Here is a 19162-nt window from a genome sequence, read left to right on the forward strand (position 1 = left end):
TGAGCAGCTGGAAACATTGAGGACCAAACATCACAATTTGGATCTTGGTGTGCCAAAACTAGGAGCAGGGCTGACTTAACAGTAGTTGTAACTGCAGAGCACTTTCTAAGGCCTTGTCTTTGCTGCTGAAAAAGGTGTGATTTTTACCTCAGGTTTACTAATGCGCATGAGCAATCCAAAGGGGAAAAAATACAGTGAAATCAAGGCATTTTAGTCAACTAGACAGGTCCATCTGGGGTTGGCCTCACCTAGTGTACCCATGATCAATCTAAAGTGCCTTGTCTCATCATGACTGTATTTTTAAGTCAAGATAGCTCTCATGCACTAGTTACCTTGAGTTAAAGAATGCCTCTTTACTGTTAAGAAAGATAAAGCAACATATGTGAAGGGAATTCACATCAGAGTCACTACATTGCTACAAATCCCTACCTCAGGACTAGTCTGCACCTAAAACTTAGGTCACCCTGGCTCCATCGCTCAGGTCTGTGAAAAATTTCACGCCCCGTGGGAGGCATAGTTAAGTCAACCTAACCTAGGGTTACCATATTTCAACACTGAAAAAAGAGGACACCCCACGGGGGCCCCGCCCCACCCCAACTCCGCCCCTTCCCCGCTCCCATTCCAACCCCAACCGCGCTGCAAACCGTGAAGCCAGTAGCACTCGGGCAAAAGACGCTCGGGGGACCCCGAGTGCGAGTGGCTGCAGCAAAACTAACAACTCCCCCGATCTGCGGGGGCACAGAGGTGGCCGGCGGCATCCGAGTGCGCAGCCGCCTCCTCCCTGGGCTCCGGCTGCTGCTGCGCTGGGGAAGTTGCTTCGGCCCCGGCGCAAGGTGGAGAGCGGCGGGAGCTGGGAAAGTTGGAGCCCGGGGAGGAAGTGGCTGCGTGCTTGGATGCCGCCCGCTGCCTCTGTGCCTCGGCAGATTGCGGGAGTTGTAAGTTTTGCTGCAGCCACTCGCACTTGGGGTCCCCTTACCATGCCTCCCTATTTTCTCCGACATGTTCGGCTTTTTGGAAATTCCTCCCGGACGGGGATTTGAGGACCAAAAAGCCGGACATGTCCAGGAAAATCTGGACGTATGGTAACCCCTAACCCCCCCTGTAATGCAGACAGGCCAATGGAAGAATTCTTCCCTTGACATAGCTGCTACCTTTCGAGAGGATTTACTACCTTGCTGCAGCAAGTGTCTACACTGGGTGCTGCAGGGTTTGCAGTGGAGACGCGTGGTGCCGGGCTGACAGCACTGCAGCTCCCTGGCACATGGCACCTCTCCCCAGCACCAGGCCCTCCCAACCATGCAGTTACCCGGGGCGACGCGCCGTGGGGAAACCGCCCGACTCCGATCCCCTACCACGGGGGTGGGGGCTGCTCTGGGGACCTTCCAGCTGACAGGCGCCGGCCCGGCCACGCCACAAAGAGCTGGGGGGGGCGGGGCAGGGAGCCTGGAGAGGCTGGTGCTGGGGAGAGGACGGCCTTGCAGCGCCCCAGCGCCACGGTAGGCCCTGAGGAGCCGCTGGGCCTACACGGGGTCCTGCCGAGAGCCCGCGCCGCCAGGGCAACCAGCCGCTCTCACGTCCGCTGCCAGGGGCTGTCACTCACGCATTGTTCATGCGCCCACCTGGCGCGGTGTGATGACGACACGCGACGGGCGGGGCTCACGTGAGGGATTGGCCCCTGGCGGTGACGTGGCGGGAGGCGGAAGTGAGGCGGCTCCAACGATGCTACGGCAGGTGAGGAGGGTCCCGAGGAGCCCGGGGTTAGTGGGGTTGCCCCTCGGTCTCCGCTGGCAATGGCCTGGCGCGGGGAGGGGCAAAGGGTCAGAGGCCAAGGGTCAGGGGTCGGTGATTGAAGAGGTAGGAGGAGGGTTCATGGCTCAGAGGCCACCATGGGAGGGTGAGCAGAGCTGGTGGTGCTGCCGTCGGGGCGGAAGGGGGTTCAGGGCAGGCGGCGAGCTGGGGTCGGAGGGCAGGGGTCAGTGTGGAAGGGGGTTCAGGGCAGGCGGCGAGCTGGGGTCGGAGGGCAGGGGTCAGGGTGGAACGGGGTTCAGGGTAGGCGGCGAGCTGGGGTCGGAGGGCAGGGGTTAGGATGGAACGGGGTTCAGGGTAAGCGGCGAGCTGGGGTCGGAGGGCAGGGGTCAGGGTGGAACGGGGTTCAGGGTAGGTGACGAGCTGGGGTCGGAGGGCAGGGGTCAGGGTGGAAGGGGGTTCAGGGTAGGCGGCGAGCTGGGGTCGGAGGGCAAGGGTCCAGATGGAAGGGGTTCTGGGCAGGTGGTGATCGGGTCAGAGCAGTTATTTCAGGGCGTGGGAGCATAGCAAAAGAATTACTAGGAGACGGGGGGCAGGTTAAGATATGAATACCAGGGGTCTACCGCTGCTTGGAGGTAGGGGGCTTGTGAGGAGCCCTTTTTTTAAAACAATACTTTAGGTGGAACACTTTTAAAACACCAAAATATTTTTACTAAAAATAAGCAATAATTGACCTGAAAATAAACGCACGTGGATAAACACTAGTAACTGGAAATCTTAACTCAGGGATCGGCAACCTTTGGCCTGCGGCCTGCCAGGGTAAGCTCCCTGGTGGGCTGGGCCGATTTGTTTACCTGCTGCGTCTGCAGGTTCGGCTGATCGCAGCTCCCACTGGCCGCGGTTCCCCGTTCCCGGCCAATGGGGGCTGTGGGATGCGGCGCGGGCCAAGGGATGTGCTGGCTGCTGCTTCCCGCCGCTTCCTGCAGCCCCCAGTTGGCCTGAAGAGGCGAACCGCAGCCAGTGGGAGCTGCGATTGGCCGAACCTGCGGATGCGACAGGTAAACAAACTGGCCCGCCAGGGAACTTACCCTGGCGGGCTGCGTGCCAAAGGTTGCCGATCCCTGTCTTAACTAAACCATTTGCCAATTACTTCTTAATTAGGATTTATATTGTGGTAGCATCAGTAGGCCCTAGTCGGGGATCTGGATTTCATTGAGCCAAGTAAATGCAAAGAACAAAGACATGAATGCTTTTCATTATTAAACCTCTTGCAATCTTCAGTAATCAGTTATTTAACAGAACTATAGAAACTCTTATAGGAAAGGTGTCTTAACAGTGATGTGATATATTTGTAGATGCCAAGGAATTATGCCAAATTTTGAAAATGATGCACATAAAAAATGACCAGATTATGTTTTTTTTAATCCTGCAAATGCTTAAACTCATGCTGAACTTTAAGCATGTGAGTAGTCCCTGGGACTACTCATATACTTAATCAGTTGTTTGATTGTTTGCAAAATCAGGGCTGACATGTGCCATTGTATTGTGTAGTGTTCATCAAATAATTAAAAAAAAAAAAACCATCCGGGATCAGACATTCAGGGACATGAACTTACAGGCATAACTCAAGTTTAATATAAATTCATAAAGCCAGTGCAGACAAATACATGGAACTTTGAAAAAAGCTCAGTTGTGCGAATGCCTGAGATCTCTCAATAAAGACTAATTTGTAACACTGCATTACATCAACACTGAATTTGACCCATGACCTGTGTATTGGGCTGGGGTAGGTCCACTGTGCCGAGTGATAAGAGTCGTAAAAACAGTTAGGGCAAATTTGAGCAGATTCCTGAATTGAATGAGAAGTCAGAAGGATTTTGAAGAATGCATGATGTGATTTTCTTTGTATGCGTAGCAACTCTGCAGCATTCTGCATGCGAGTGACTCCGAAGAGCTTGGACTTGGGCAGGCCTTACAGAAAGGATCTGCTGTACAGTGAAGGCAGGAGAAGATCCTCTATCTTAGTTTTGTAAACTCTGTGATAAAGATGTGCCAGATGTTTTTTTAAAATGCTACCCTGTCACACAAACACCTGATTTAGTGTTAATGGCAGTTAAGTGTGCCCATTGAAAAGAAAATTTACCGCACTGGAGATATCTGAGGGCTTGTCTACTGTGGCAAACCCAGGACAAACAGCTACAAAGGGGGTAGTAATCAGTCCCAGGGGGTTAAAAAGGCCTCTCCCAAGCCACTGAAGAGAGAGAACCATGGGGAAATAAGGTTCAGCTGGGCAAGGGGTTACTAGGGAACTAATTAGGGTCAGCTGGCTCCAACTGCTTGGGACCTTTTTAAACCCTCCCCAGTGTGGAAGGAGGGGGGAGAGAGAGTGAGAGAACCAGGGAAGCTGCCAGTAAGTTAGGAGCAGCAAGACTCTGAACCCTTCCTGCAAGGAAGGCTGCACTCTGTCCCCAGAAGGGAAGATAAACAAGCACAAGGGGCTGACTGAGAAAAGGAATAGCCAGACCCTGCGCTACCTGCAGGGATTTGCCTTGCCCAAGCCTGTGTCTCCAAGGCTAAAAAGGACTGAGCCTGCTGCGGAGGAGACGGTACTTTGCCACACTACACATAAAATTTGTACTGATTTAACTATATCTGTGTAGTTTAAGCGATACAACCCACTTAATGTGGATGCAGTTATACTGGTATAAAGGTGTTTACATCAGTATAGCTTATTCTCACATGGACAGGAGCTGGACAGGAGAATAAGCTATATCAGCGAAGGCCCCTTTATACTGGCATAACTGTCCACACTAGGGGTTGTACCCTTATAACTATTTTGGTTAAAAAATCGCACTCTTTACTGAAATAGTTATACCAATGCAAAAAGTATGTGTAAATCAGATTTTAGACAAGTAACTTCCAACTTCTGAGAAATAGACAGCCCCTAATTTCACCATTTATGTCCTCTGTGGAACCCTAATATAACATGGACAAGCCGAGGTTTATGCCTCTGAAAATAAACAAGAAGTCCAGAAATGCTCAAAAGGACTGAGGCTGTGTGCATAAAGGACTTACATTAAGACCTGAGATTACCCTGCTGTTTGCAAAAGGGCCCTTTGGACTCAAAGCATGTGTTTAAGATGGTCTTCACGTGATGCAAGATGAAGGAGACAGTGTTTAAACAGTTTGGGGTACATGTGTAATTTCTGTTGCATTTGGTTAATTTCCAAGTTCTTTGACCTTAAGGCCTCATCAGAATAATTCTGGATAATCAAAACCATCCCCTTTTTGCATCTGAAAATACTGTATCAATTACTTCTCTTGTAACATTTCGTATCTGTCTGCCACTTTAGGACAGTAATGATGACACTGAAGATGTGTCACTGTTTGATGCAGATGAAGAAGTATCCACGAGATCAAAAAAGTCAAAGATAAGGTCTGTGATTAGTAGAAATTGTTCCTTCATGGGTTCCACCCACAAATGTGGCAGAGGCAGGACTGGCGTGTTTGTTCTTGTTTGTTTCGTGTCTCTTATTGGTGCAAGAGCAGTGAGTTTCTCTCTTAGAAGTGAATGTCATGTTTTAAAGAAATGTTTCCTGGCAAATGGGGAGGGTAGGAGGCTTACTCATGAATTGCTGAAGAATTTAATCTTCCATTAAAAAAAAGTCCACCTCTTTATGGTTGCGATGGTCCCTATGTTGTCTGTGTGCAGACTCAGGAACACAGTCTGAAACAATAAGAGGTGTGAACTGGCCAAAATCCTAGCTCCAGTGCACTGCGTCTTGTGTAATAGGGAGTTTTTCAGGACATAGAGGGAGGAATTCTTCTTTCTAGGCCACTCCATGAGCATTTCTCCAGTCTCATGTCTGGAATAGCCTCTGTTCTGTTTCCCTTCTTCCCCTTGCATGCCATATCATAGTGGCTGATCCAGCAGCCTCACTCCTGCTTTACCCCCAAATACGCTGTACAGCCATACACAGGGAGCTCCTGTAAAGTAAAGCCTCTTTGAAATGGAAACACACCAGAGCAGACCGAGAAAAGAGTAGCATTTCCCTATAGAGAGGTGCAATCTGTTTCTGTTCAACTCAAGAGAGTGTTTGTCTTAATGTTACCACTCAAAAACTGCTACATATTGAGTACTTCTGAGGGGCTTCACCTGCTCCCTTCTTCTCTCCCACCTCAAATCCTGCATGCACTTTGAACAATGGCCACAGGCAGGATAAGTGTGTGGAGTTATCTCCTAGAGCAGTGGTTCTCCACTGGGGGGGCTGCGGAGGGCAGGTTTCAGGAGGTCCACCAAGCATGGCCAGTGTTAGACTTGCTAGGGTCCAGGGCAGAAGGCCAAAGCCCAGCTGCCCAGGTCTGCAGCCAGGGGCCCCGAGCCCCATCACCGGGGCTGAAGCCAAGTCTGAGCAACTTAGCTTTGTGGTCTCCCCTGTGGTGTGGGGCCCCGGGCAATTGCCCTGCTTGCTACCCTTTAATGCCAGCCCTGGCTTTTATATGCAGAAAAACAGATGTGGCACAGCTGTGCCATGGAGTTTTGATAGCATGTTGGGAGGGGCCTCAGAAAGAAAAAGGTTGAGAACCTCTGACCTAGAGGACTTTGTTATGCTATATAGAATGATGTGTACTAGCGCTGCGATGCTCATCTTTGCCACTGTTGTCAGCATGCTCTGCAAACTGGCCTCATTTAAAGGAATTTGCCCTCCTAGGCTGTGCAGATGAAAAAAATCCTCTTCTGCCTTGAGAGAACATGTCATCTCTTTACCAAGTGGCTTCAGTCTTGTTTCAGAGACATATGACTGAATTGTATTTCTGATGTATTGTTTACAGGCACCCAGTGGCATCATTTTTCCACTTGTTCTTCCGAGTCAGTGCAATAGTTGTCTATCTTCTCTGTGAACTGATCAGCAGCAGCTTTATTGCCTGCATGGTGTCAATTATCCTGCTCCTGTCGTGTGACTTTTGGGCAGTAAAGGTAAGTCCCCTTTTATCACTTTAAAATATTCTTTCAAGAGAGCAATAGGCCAGGTCAAACTGTCTGAATATGTTTGGCTTTGTTCAAAAATAAAGTCAACTCTTTTAGATCCTGCAAGTTATGAAACATTACAATTTCTTTAAGAACTTTAGAAATTCTGGGAATCTCTTAATCTCAAATTATGTCTCTCTCTCATTTATTTTGGAGGGGTGGATGGGGTGGGGGTTAATCTCAGACTTCCCTTTGATGCAGTATAGGCTTCATAAACAGAAATGATGAGGTCTCCTTCAGATTCAAGACTTGCCAGAAAACTCCAACCCACATTTTTTTCTTAATATTGAAATTAATTGTTGTTGGGCTGAAGATGCTAGAAAATACATTGGCATGGCCACGAGAGATCCTAAACAATGCCTACTTGCATTATACTTGACTCTGCTTATTGAGATCACCAAATTCAAGAATAAAGTACTATCCCAATACTGTTAGGAACTTGGCTTTCCACTCCATTACCCTCTAATGAAGACACCTTGCTTTACTGCACTAGCATTTGACAAGGTATTCTCAGTTCCCACCTCAAGAGAAGCTACCAGGCTGTTGCTGTGGCTTGCCCTGGAATATCATGTTAATTATTATTACTAACGCACACCTAATACAAATTCATTATTGGGCTTTAAAACAGGAGTGCACAGTTCTGCTGCTTGGTGGTATAAACTGCTTTCTCTTTAAAGCTGCTTCTGCTCGTCACTCTTAGCAGAGTTATGTATATGGTGACTTTGTAGCCTAGCCCGTCAGACTGATGAGTTACCTTATTACTGGAAGTGTTAATATTGAAACAACAGGATCTTCCCCAACAGCATGCCCCAATTGAGCTCTGCTAATGCCTTGGACAGAATAAGGATACCGAGAAGCTACCTTTGGAGCCCAGTTAGAATACCTAGTGCAAGCCTACAGCACATGGCATTACACATAAACTTTACATTAAAAGAACGTTAAGATTACAGTGTCAAGCACTCTCAGAAATTAGGAGATGCTAGAGTTAAGGTTGCCTGTGCAATCTTAGTTTATCCCCTTGTACAGTACAGTATGTGTGAATTATGATACAGTCTTAAATTACAAGATCACATGCTATTTGTGATCCTAAATCCTCATTCCAGGCTCTTTGTCCCAGTCTTTCCCATCCCCAGTCCACTTCCGAGGCTACTTGTCCCAAACTTCCCCACTCATCCCACTGATATCCAGCCAGCCCCAGTCTTCCCACCCTGAGGCAGACTACTGACTTGGAAGATTTCAGTTCAAACAGTGACAGCTGATGACTTTTTTGACAGATGAGGCCCATATCACAAAGTCTTACAAATTCCAGTGTATGTCCTCCTCCTTGTCTTATAATGGGAACTGTTAGGCAGCCATAAATATAAGCCATGCCGATAACTACCAGCATCACCTATAATACAGTTTAAGGAATATGGTCTGGTAGCAACTGATATAATAAGTGGTGGCATTGGTTGTTGAGGTTGCCATAGCAATTGAAGACATTAGGAGTTTAGAAGACATGGGAAGAATTGGTTTTGAATGTTGATTCTGGTATTTCATGGGCAAGATACAGGAAGGATTTCTTTGGTTGGCGGTATAGGGCTAAAATATCTCTGAACCCCATTTCCTCCTGTATTTAACCCTCTCCAGAATGTTACGGGTCGGCTGATGGTCGGCCTTCGCTGGTGGAACCAGGTGGATGATGATGGCAAGAGTCACTGGGTGTTTGAAGCCAGGAAGGTAAATGTTTAATATTTGTGTTTTAACTGCTGCAGTTTGGTAAAATCTCCATGTACCGAGGAGTGACACTTGTGAGAGGTGGATTTTGTGAGGTGGACATTTGGCACTAGTCACAGGCTGAAAGCACCAGCTTGTTTCATACAGGCTAGTGCATGGCCATCAAATGTTGTTAACCCTCAGCCACTCTCTGAATGGTTCTCAGTCACTATCCTGTCCTGATCTGATATGGAGCCAGTGACCTAGAGGCTCTGAATGTCCTTTGGTGTAAATGTGAAACAGGTCATCGTGGATAGCTAGCGTCCAGCCATGCCCCCAGCTTTCATTTGTGGGATCCCAAGAACAAAGACCATTTCACTGTGTGAAGTCAATGTAAGACTTTTGATATTAAATATTTTAACTCTCATAATGTTTCATCAGTCCCGTGCCTTTGTTTTCCAGAAGTTGGGAATGGGTGACAGGGGATGGATCACTTGATGATTACCTATACTGGTCATTCCCTCTGGGGCACCTGGCATTGGTCACTGTCAGAAGATAGGATACTGGGCTAGATGGACCTTTTTCATCTGACCCAGTGTGGCCATTCTTATGTTCTTAAACGATCTGTCTGTTAATCTTAAATGTTTATATGGCCCCGATCACCATAGTGTCTCAACACCTCACCATCTTCAATGTATTTATTGTCACAACTCCCTGGTGGGGCAGGGAAGGCAGTTATCCCCACTGTACAGATGGGGAACTGAGGCCCAGAGAGACTAAGTGACTTGCCCAAGGGCACACAGGAATTCTGTGGTTGAGCAGGAATTTGAACCCAGGTCTTTCAAATCCTAGACTAACACCTTAACCACTGGACCACCCTTTCTCCAGATCAAACTAGTTTAGAGAAACTAGAGCAGAGGAAAAGAAATAGAATACTTGCAGTTCAGTTGAGTTGTCTGAACCTCCTAAAGCTATATTAGGTTAATATTGTCTTGGGGGAAAATATATAAATAGGGAATGGATGCTTGCTTGAGAGCTTGTGCTCACAGGCTCGATTCTTTCCACATCTGGTAGACATGACCTCAGGCTCAGTAATGCTAGGAACTAGTATGAAAACATATAAACATAGTAAGTCTGTATGAATTAGCACTGTCCCCTTTGTTTGTACTACTCTACATTGGCCTACTTACCAAGGGCATAAGGATTTAATTTTGCATCTATTGGGAGCAGCTAGACATAGTTGCCTATACAGTGCTTTGAAATATACCTAGGGCTCTGCAGTATGTCTTGGCCTGTCTCGTGCTGTATAATTATACAGTGCAATACACTACAAGGGACTTGAAAATAAGCAAGTGCTAAGTGTTAATAAAGATGCGGCAGTCCAGTTAGCTGATGATTGTTTTGAGGGGAAGTTTTGCTGGCTATGGCAACACCAGCTTCCTAACAGTAATAAGATGTATCACTAGTTCCCTTCTCCCCTCCTCCCCCCCTTGGTTTGTAATAGAGACACTGTACACTAGGGCATGTGATGATGGGCCACTGATACGCTCTTCTGGTGGTTGATGTTATCAGGAACTTGGGGTGTTATGTTAATAGTTCAAAAATGTCCCTTATCCAGTCCCTAAAAATAGCAAAGGGCATATTCCACACTTTTCATTTCAGCCAGAAAACTGACAGGAAAAGTCCTTTTTAAAAAAAATGCCATGTTTCCACAGCACCAAGAGGGCTAGAAAGCTCCCCACGTGCCTTAGGAGTGCATCTTAGCAGTCACTTGTGCGCTGCAGTATGGATGCAAACACTTGTGGGATGTTGGTTCTGGGTCATTTTTAATGATACTGTGAGCTGTACAAGGAAACAGACTGCTCAGTTTCTACTTCCTTCCATTTCCAGGCATCGGCTCAAGGGAAGAAAGTTTCATCTGAAGCAGAGTCCCGAATCTTCTGGTTAGGACTAGTTACCTGTCCTATCATCTGGGTGATATTTGCCTTCAGTGCCCTGTTCTCATTCAAAGTGAAATGGCTGGTGAGTTTAGCACCTCAATCCTATAGTGACTGGGTGCATTAAATACCTGGACAGATTTGTCACCTCTGACTTTAGAGAACTGGACAATAAACCCCTGTTCCTTGTGTCTTTTCTCCTCTGTCACAGGCAGTGGTTACAATGGGAGTGGTGCTACAGGGGGCCAACCTGTATGGTTATATCAAGTGTAAAGTGGGCAGAAGAACAAATTTAACCAGCATGGCTACCTCCTATCTTGGAAGACAGTTCTTGCGGCAGGTGAGGATCCCACAGGTTACTGAGTGAAGCCTAAATGTTCCTTCTCAGCATGTGTTTAAATAGGGCACATGGGACACTGAGACTTGGCTCATTAACCAAGTTACTTTGGAGCAGTCTTCTTTAGCCCAGTAGCTTTCAGCTGGCAGTGCCATAGCAAGACCAAGCTAACTGGGCTGAGTTTTATCGTCTTTATTGCTGCATGTAGAAAAGCTTGTACCGTTCAATAATTTTAGGTTGGTTTTACAATTTGCTGGGCAGTGTAAAAAGTGGTGGTTTCATTGCAAATCTCTTGCTGCAGGAGTGGGGAGGAAGGCTGTTTCTCACATACCATATCTGTGTTTCTGTCCACAAACTTCCTCCCCTGCCTGGGCCTAAAGAGAGTATGGGGTGAGGGGTGGAAGAACTCCTTATTAGGAGTTCCCCAGCATGGGTATTAGTACTTTGCCCTCTTCGCAGCTTGACGTCCTGATGAATTAGCGTGATGCTCTGTGGTATACTTGGGACTAAGTTCCATCTGTAGCACACCATTGTCAACAATCTACCCCCTCACCTGGGGTTGACTAGCTGCATCAAGGTAAAAACTACCTGTGCCTTATCTTCACTAGGATTTTACATTGAAATAGTTGACTCAGTATAAAAACACACCTCATTTTGCAGTGAAGACATAGCCTAACTCAGTTTTTTGGCTCAAATTTAGTCAACCTCTTTGATTTGTCAAGGGTTTCCTATCCAAGAAGGCACAGGCCGTCTTTCTGAAGCATTTGCCCTACGAGTCCAGCTGTGGCTAGCTTAGTTCTGAAGTAATGCCCCTTTTCTTTCTTCCGCAGACTGTGGTTAAAGATGACCAAGCCGAATCCTGAAGACTGATCCAAAATTGGATTGGATTTATACTGGTGAACAACAGTAAATGTTTTCTGACCATGAGTTTAGGAGCTACATAAACTGTGTGTGGATTTTTTTTTTAAATTAAATCTTGTAAGACTTCAGGTCAACTCTCATAGCAAATTACTCTCAGTTTTTCTGCAACAGTTTGCATTTCAGAGCTCTTCTAATAGGTTGTTTGGTTAAGGCACTTGAGTTAATTCACCTGATCTTTTAATTAAAAGAAAATCATAGATCTGGAGCCTAAATGGGAACTAAACAGTCCGGGGTGAAGTAAGAGATAAAACTACCGGGCATCCTTCCTCATAATTTGTCAGTGTGAAAAATGTAAATGAGGCAGGTTTTATATCATTCAAGAACTCCCCCGTCCCTCCAGCAGTTGCATCAAATAGAAATTCACCCTGCAGAATTACTACCTGCAGAAGTAATTCTGCTGTTGGAGGTAACTGCTGTCTAAATCCCACTCTTATTCTGTACATTGAAAGTAGCTAGAAGATGACCTGTTAGCAGATGTTGGTCCTGAACCTGTTCCCATTGAATTCAGTGGGACTTCTGTCATTGGCTTGGGTGGGATCTTAAAGTGACATCTAAGCAGCTCAGTTACTTTACTTATGAATGATACTTCGATATTCTGGACAGCCCAATTACCACCTGACTGAGAGGTTATGCTGCAGCTTTGATTCCACCTTGCTCAATTTATATAAGTTTTGCTTCCCAAATAAGGCAGGAGCTAGGATGGTGTGGAACTAAACCCTTAGAGAGCATGAGAATGGGCAGTGGGTTTCAGGGGAAGCCGTGCAAAATACTAGCAGCAAAGTGAAGCTGTGAGTGGTTGTTGCCTGGCCATCACTAATAAAACAAAGTACTTCATGCTGCCTTAACAGACCACGATACATCTACACTGTGCCCAAGGCGGTATCTGAGGCTCCCTGGGATAGATGGGGGGTGGTGATGCCTGATAAGTGCATCAGTAAGTTTGCCACTACAGAAAATGGTGTATTGCAGACCTGCATTGACTGCCAGTCTGTCTGCAAAGGATGGCACTGCTGTTATTGGAGATAACTGACCGCTGATTCTCCCCCACTGGTACTATATATATAACACTACATGCATATGTGACCCCTGTGTTCCACACACACAGAGAAATGCTCAGGCTCACTTGCTAGTAAAGTGCAGCTGAACATTATTAGTAGTTGAAAACAGCCCTCACTAAAAATTCAGGGTATGATTCCAAACTTTTAACTGGCCACTTTCCTCTCACTCACTGTGTTGCTGGCAGGGTGGATTCATGCGATCTGAATAATTCATATTCCGGAGCTGTCTAAGAAACCTAATGCTTGAATGCCAATTTGGCATTACACTAATCCATGCTGTAACTGCTCCTCAAGTTGTGCCCGCCAACAAATTCACTGGGATTGGTAAGAAATCTGCATCTGCTATGTGCTCGTGGACTTTTGGGTTATGTTGTTCAGTTAGATGGAGGAAGGTGACGTGTTTTGCTTGAAAAGTGGCGTCGAGAGGGGACCAATTCTCCCTTGTCCAGTAACTCAGTTGAAGGGGGATTGGTCTTTTACATCAGAGGGGAGAATATAACCGTGGATGGGTATTTTTAATTTAAAAGCATAGTCTTTTTTTTGGATCTAAATCGTGGGATTGCATTAACAATGTTTTTCTTCCTATACTAAAGCAATATATTGAAATTGTAAAATCTCTTCAAACTCCGGCGATGTACATTTGTTAAACTCTTTGGACTAATATCTTTTTGTAAATAAATATTTATAAAGTCTTGAAATTAAATAATGCTTTGTCTACCAGATCGGGTGCCCTTACTAGAAACTGATGACACTGGATTGACAGGCAATGGAATAACAACACAGCTTAACAAGGATTGCTTGTTGAGTCACATGTTATTAACAAGGGCAGCTATGGCTCCTTCCATCTGAGGAACTCAAATTGCTTTGCTTACATTAGTGCACACCACACCCCCCCTGAGGTAGGTATTGCTGTTCCCATGGTACAGATGAGGAAACTGATGCGCCCCATGGCAACTCAGCAAATCATGGCAGAGCAGAGGTTAACATTTGGGTGTTTCTAGCTCTGTGCTTCATCCACCACACCACTCTAAAATATATTTGAGTGCAAAGAAACCGATGGATGGACACAGGAAAGAATAACAGTGATGAAACTGATCTTTGCAAAGCAGTGAGTAACAATAAGAGAAAAATCCCACTCTAGAGTGGGTAATAGGGTTCAGTGGGGAGAAGTTGAAGAGAGAAACCAATTTGTCCATTGAATCACTTGTAAGTCCCCTCCTCTCAGCTGCAGCCATTCTACCATGAGCCATGCCGAGTGGAAGGAATAAGTATTGTCTAGTGGTAAACAAATACAAAATATAGCCCTTCTCTTTAGTGAGGTTGGGACTACTGTGAGTCCATAGAGAGAGAGATGCATGAAGATGTAGGTTGGCTGGATTGTACTTTTACAAGGCACATCATTGCACTAAAGAGATAATGCTGGCGTGTTCTGTTTTGGGGTGGTTTTATTTTTTAACAAAAATAGTGATATGAAATCAATTGTTTTATTGCACATAATACAGTCAAACAGGAACATAGATAAGATATGCAACTGAATGTATCAGCCCAGCTTTTTCACCCATACGAGCCAGTACCCTGTAGTTGATCTGAATGGTTCTACAGTCTGTGGAGTAATGAAAACAAATACAAAAATCACTCCCTGAGGCCCAGTATCTACCACACAATAACACAGGCTATACGATTAAATTACCCGGTCTGCAGCTAGGGCTGGGTGAGGTAACTGCTGTACAGAGCTGCTCTGGGGAGAGCACCACACCGTGTGGGCTGCAGAAGAGATCTCTACACTGGCCCTGAAGAGGATGGTATCACAGCCTTAAATGAAGTGAGTTCAGCCACCCTGATGACTAACCAGGTGCACCCTGTTGGGGCCTGATGAGGGGGTGGGGTGCTACCTGCTTGGGAGTATAAATAGGGAGGAGACAGCAGGCCTAAGTCAGTTTGGAGGGGATGAGAAGAGAAAAAACTGCCTGCTAGTCCTTCAGGAAGAGGGCAGGCCCAAGGTGAGCAGGAATAAACTGCCTAGCTGTGAGGAGTAGCAAACCTGTCAGGAAGAAGGTAGGCCTAGGAAGGGAAGAAATGTGGCTAGCTGCAAGAAGCAGCATAAAACCTCTGCATGGAAGTAGGCCTGGGGAGGGCAGAGATATGCCTGTAAGCTAACCATGAGCCCTCAGAGGGGGCAGGAAAAAACCTCTTTATTCCAAGAAAGGGTAAAGGCTGAAGAACCTGCTATAATAGGTTTGGCTGAGAAAACTAAATAACTCCCCAGCAAAAGAGTTACTTGACTCATACAAAAGTGCCTATGCACTAATTATTAAGGGATGCCGGGGTGTGGTCCTGGTGAAGTATGGGGGGGTCCATACCTGGGCCACCAGGGGTCATACCAGGATGACCACAGGCATCCACAGATGTTGTCTAATTGTGGGGTGTGGTAGTACTAGCTCTGCAGTTTGATCTTGTGGTTCGGGAGCCCAGTTAGCAATCAGCATTACCCAAAAGAGCCACAGGAGTCTGACTTCATTGTTTTAGTTACTATTTTTATAAATAAACATATTCTCACAGCAGAATGACTGAACAAGTACTCTAGAATTGGTTAATAACATAGTAAAAGCCTTCTGATTGGTTAATAACATGGGTTAATAATTAAGTCAGTGTTTTAATATCATGAGCTGCAAAGAGACGCAGGACACCGTGAAGAGTCACTTGCAGCTCCTGGGTCTGAGTGTCACTGCTATGGAGGGTAGTGGGGCAGCAGGAGCTGTTAAACAAGCCTATTGGCTAGACTGGACAGAAAGGTGGCACTGGAGCTCTGTGCCCTCATGGTTTGGGGGTGGGAGAGCAATGACATCTATATCCTCAATTCCCATGGAGATGCCTGTTCAAAGGTGCTAGGTTGTAGGGGGTGTTGAATGCTCCTTGCACCTGCTAGGGCTGCTAGAACCTGATTCCCTGCTGCATCACTCTGGTCTTATACTGGTGTAGCTTAATCAGTGGAGTAAGGAGATGGAAAACCAGGCCTCAGAGTTGATGGAGTTCACCAGGACTGAATTTGATCCTTACTATGCATATCACTTCTCAGATGATTAAGTAAAAGAGGCTGCCTCCGCTGTTACACTCATGTAAAACTGGCAACATCAGTGACTTAGAGTTGTTCCTGTCCCATACCTGTGTAAGGGAAAGAATGTTGCTATCTCATGCTGATTTCTTGAAGCCCCAGCTCCTGGAGTCATGTGATATGTGAGAATCTCAGCTTCCATTTTGAAAAAAAAATGCCTTTTTTTTTTTTTTTTTAAGCCCTTGTAGCTGCAGAGAAAAGTTTGCAACTGTGACCCTCTAAAAGTTCCACCAGCAGCAGGCAAATAAAAAGATCCCAAACCTATTGCTTTTAGAATCTGATGCTATTTTGGGGGCTACTCATGAGTTTTGAGCACTTGGGAAGAGGAGACCCGGGCCCCAAACCCAGGTCCGAGGAGTACACTATCTATATGACAGACCAGGGAGTGCAGTGGGGGTAAGGGAGGCAGGAAACTTAAATAGAACAAGGGTTAAGGTTTTAAAAATAAGTGTTTGGGAATTTTAGCAACCCCAACACAAGGTTGCCAAGGGCCCAAGCAAATACCTTACACTAAAAATAGGTGACTTGCAAGTTATAGTGACCCCTCCCCGCCCTTGTTCCATTAGTAGCCCCTGCTCTGATGCTGTTCCTGCACTGTCTTTTCCCTTTCCAAATACCTATTTTCTAACCAAGGAAAGCCAATTTTTGGCTTTCTATCCCTTTGTGTCCCTCGCTCCATTGCCACTAACTGGCAGTGTGCGCCTGAAAACATGGTCAAACATAGCTGCGTAGCAGGCAATATTATTACATGATTTAGGGGAGGATTTTTTTTGAACAGCTGATTGCTAAAACTGAAATGCTCCAGGATCCCTGCCTGTGATCGAGACCTTCTGTGTGAGACTCGGGCATCTAGATTTACGTATCTCTGGACCCTAACTCTGCAAACACAATACTAAACGTTAAATTCATGTCTGAGTGTTTGCAGTTTGTATAGTGGGGGTGCTGAGAGCCATTTAACCAAATTGTATATATTGGAAACCACTTCAAGCCAGGGGGTGTGGCAGCACCCCTAGTTTCAGCACCTATGCTTCAGTTATAAACATTTAAAAACTGAGCTTCATTCATGCCCAGCCATGTAATCCTTGCTAATGCTGGGAGCTGGGATACTAACAGTGCCACCAAATATTGTAGATAATATCTATGAAGAAAGTTTAGAACAAAGAGAACTTTGTCCGTAGGCAGAGCTCAGTGCAGTGACTGCTGAAATCTTCATGCGGCTGCACAGTTTATCACCTCCACAAGAGGGAGCCTGTATACTGCTGATTTTTATAGTTGCTGTGAGCATGGAGACAAACTGTGGACCTTGTAAATTATATTCTAGCCCCGTTGTTCTAGATTTTTCTTTCTTTTGTTTTTCTTGAAGAAACAGGGAAGTTAAAATACAAAATCTTAGGATGAGCAGGGATCCTAGTTTTCCATGATAAAATAAACAAAATTCTCTGATTAAAAAAGAACATAAAAATCCATGTTTTTCCGCAATTAAAATGAAACCTGGAACTTTGGTTTCCCTAGTCACAATATATATATAGGTATCAGTTGAACACAATGTTTAATTGATATATTTACAATTTTTAAGCTGACAGCCAGAGCCCCGCCATCCAGGGCTGACAGCCTGAGCATTGCCCATTCTCCTGATTATCCAAATTTTTGATGATTGGATCTCGCCCCAGTCCCAATTAGGTAGGATAATGAGGGTTCCACAGTGTATGTTTTTATTTTTTTCATAAAATGTAAAAACTAAAGCTTCTTTTTAAAAACACAAATTCAGTGTTTTTCTGTTGCAAATGGATGCTTGATGAAGAGGAAGTAGCCAAGGGAATATAGTATGGGACAGAAGCCCCTCCTGTTAGCCCTGGTTTGAGGACCAGAAGCTGGAGCTCTCCAGTTCTTTAAGTGATGTAAGGGTTAAAAAGCCTGCCTATTACAAGGCATCATGGGAAATGTGGTCCACCATTTTAACCATCTTTGTGTGCCTAACCTACAATGCAGGCTGGGATTAGGGGTGGAGTCTCTACTATATAAATAGCTGCCTTTCTACACTGAGTGAGAGCCCGAAGAGGTGGGATTTTTTGGTGGCAGCGACTCTAAAGACCATGGGGTTGCTGAAAACCCACTGTTGCAGGCTTCTCTCTCTTTCCCCCTCAATCTCCAGTTTGTGAATAATTTCTTTGTACACGTTATGGGAGGAGTGGGTAGCACCTCCTATAATTTAGTCTGCCAAACACTTTCCATTATAAAAGATTCTTGCAGGCTTTTTTTTTTGAGATGCCTCAACACCTTCTATGTTTGCAGCAGGCCTTTGAAATTCAGCAGGAGAAAATCCCTCCGGCTGGTGAGGTGCCTTTTCTCTACCTGATCACATTCCATTCACCAACTGTTAGAAGCAGCTGTATGCTTTAATGGAGTTATAAACTGTTCAAAATGACTATTGTCCTCTTCTGTTGTTTGCACTGTTGTAGTTATGGTAGTCCCAGGATATTGGAGAGACAAGGTGGGTGAGGTACTATCTTTATTGGACCAACTTCTGTTTGTGAAGAAGAGCTCTGTGTAAGCTCGAAAGCGTGTCTCTCTCACCAATAGAAGTTGGTCCAATAAAAGATAGAGACAAGGTGGGTGAGGTACTGTTGTCCTCCTGTTGGTTGTGTTCCTTCCTTGAATGCAAGGTGGCATTCTCTCTTTGAAAGTCAACTTTTTTGGATTTGGATGAAATAAACATCTTTGTGTGCCTCCAAAACTGCCATTTCTGAACTCAATTTTTGGAGGCGGCCTGGCATGCCAGCTGGCCAGATGTCACACCCCTCTGCGATACCAGACAGCTTGGTATGTCAGTAACAAATCTGGTGAATTTAAGGAGAGAAACTCCAGATTTTTGTAGCGATCTTAACTTTGCCATGCTGGACATAATTTGTATTTCCTTTCTGTGTCGTCTTTTTGAATGTGTGCTAATCGGTGGTGTGTTTAATGTTGATGTAGGTAAATGTGGATTTTTAAATATACATTTGGGCTTAGTTAATGGGAGAACCTGGACTCTTTCATGTCCTGAATTTTGAGCCCCTTTAAATCCACCAACTTTGGGTTGTACTTCAGTTGCTGAGTGGCAGATGGGTGAATGATCCATAGCTAAGGTGTCAGTTGTATTTCTATTACATGTCTGTGTTTGGGGCCCATGCCTCTGGGGGAGGGGAGTGCAGGTCATGTTAACCTCAAAATTGGTAGGCTAGCTATGGAGCTGAAAATGAATTTTTATACCAAATTTGAAGTGAATAGGATAAGGGATTCATGGATTGATGCCCCCCCAAAATGGAGATGGGGTGGGGGGAAACCTTG

At 45.5% G+C, this 19162-nt stretch overlaps 1 protein-coding gene across 1 annotated transcript; it reads left to right on the forward strand.

Annotated features, from left to right (window-relative positions):
* The first annotated feature begins 1632 nt into the window (after nucleotides 1-1632).
* On the forward strand, nucleotides 1633-13415 carry TVP23C (trans-golgi network vesicle protein 23 homolog C). The gene is made up of 7 exons (XM_065415398.1): nucleotides 1633-1731; nucleotides 5100-5182; nucleotides 6580-6724; nucleotides 8405-8494; nucleotides 10361-10492; nucleotides 10619-10747; nucleotides 11575-13415. The coding sequence occupies exons 1-7, from the start codon at nucleotides 1633-1635 to the stop codon at nucleotides 11605-11607; spliced, it is 711 nt and encodes a 236-aa protein (XP_065271470.1). The 3' UTR covers nucleotides 11608-13415.
* The last annotated feature ends 5747 nt before the right edge of the window (nucleotides 13416-19162 follow it).

This window comes from Emys orbicularis, chromosome 13 (genome assembly GCF_028017835.1).
Source record: "Emys orbicularis isolate rEmyOrb1 chromosome 13, rEmyOrb1.hap1, whole genome shotgun sequence".
Lineage (NCBI taxonomy): Eukaryota > Metazoa > Chordata > Testudines > Emydidae > Emys > Emys orbicularis.

Coding starts and splice junctions, on each gene's coding strand:
- TVP23C (XM_065415398.1), top strand. CDS start 1,633: ATGACGACACGCGACGGGCGGGGCTCACGTGAGGGATTGGCCCCTGGC. Junction 5,183..6,579: donor TCAAAAAAGTCAAAGATAAG/GTCTGTGATTAG, acceptor TATTGTTTACAG/GCACCCAGTGGCATCATTTT. Junction 6,725..8,404: donor GTGACTTTTGGGCAGTAAAG/GTAAGTCCCCTT, acceptor AACCCTCTCCAG/AATGTTACGGGTCGGCTGAT.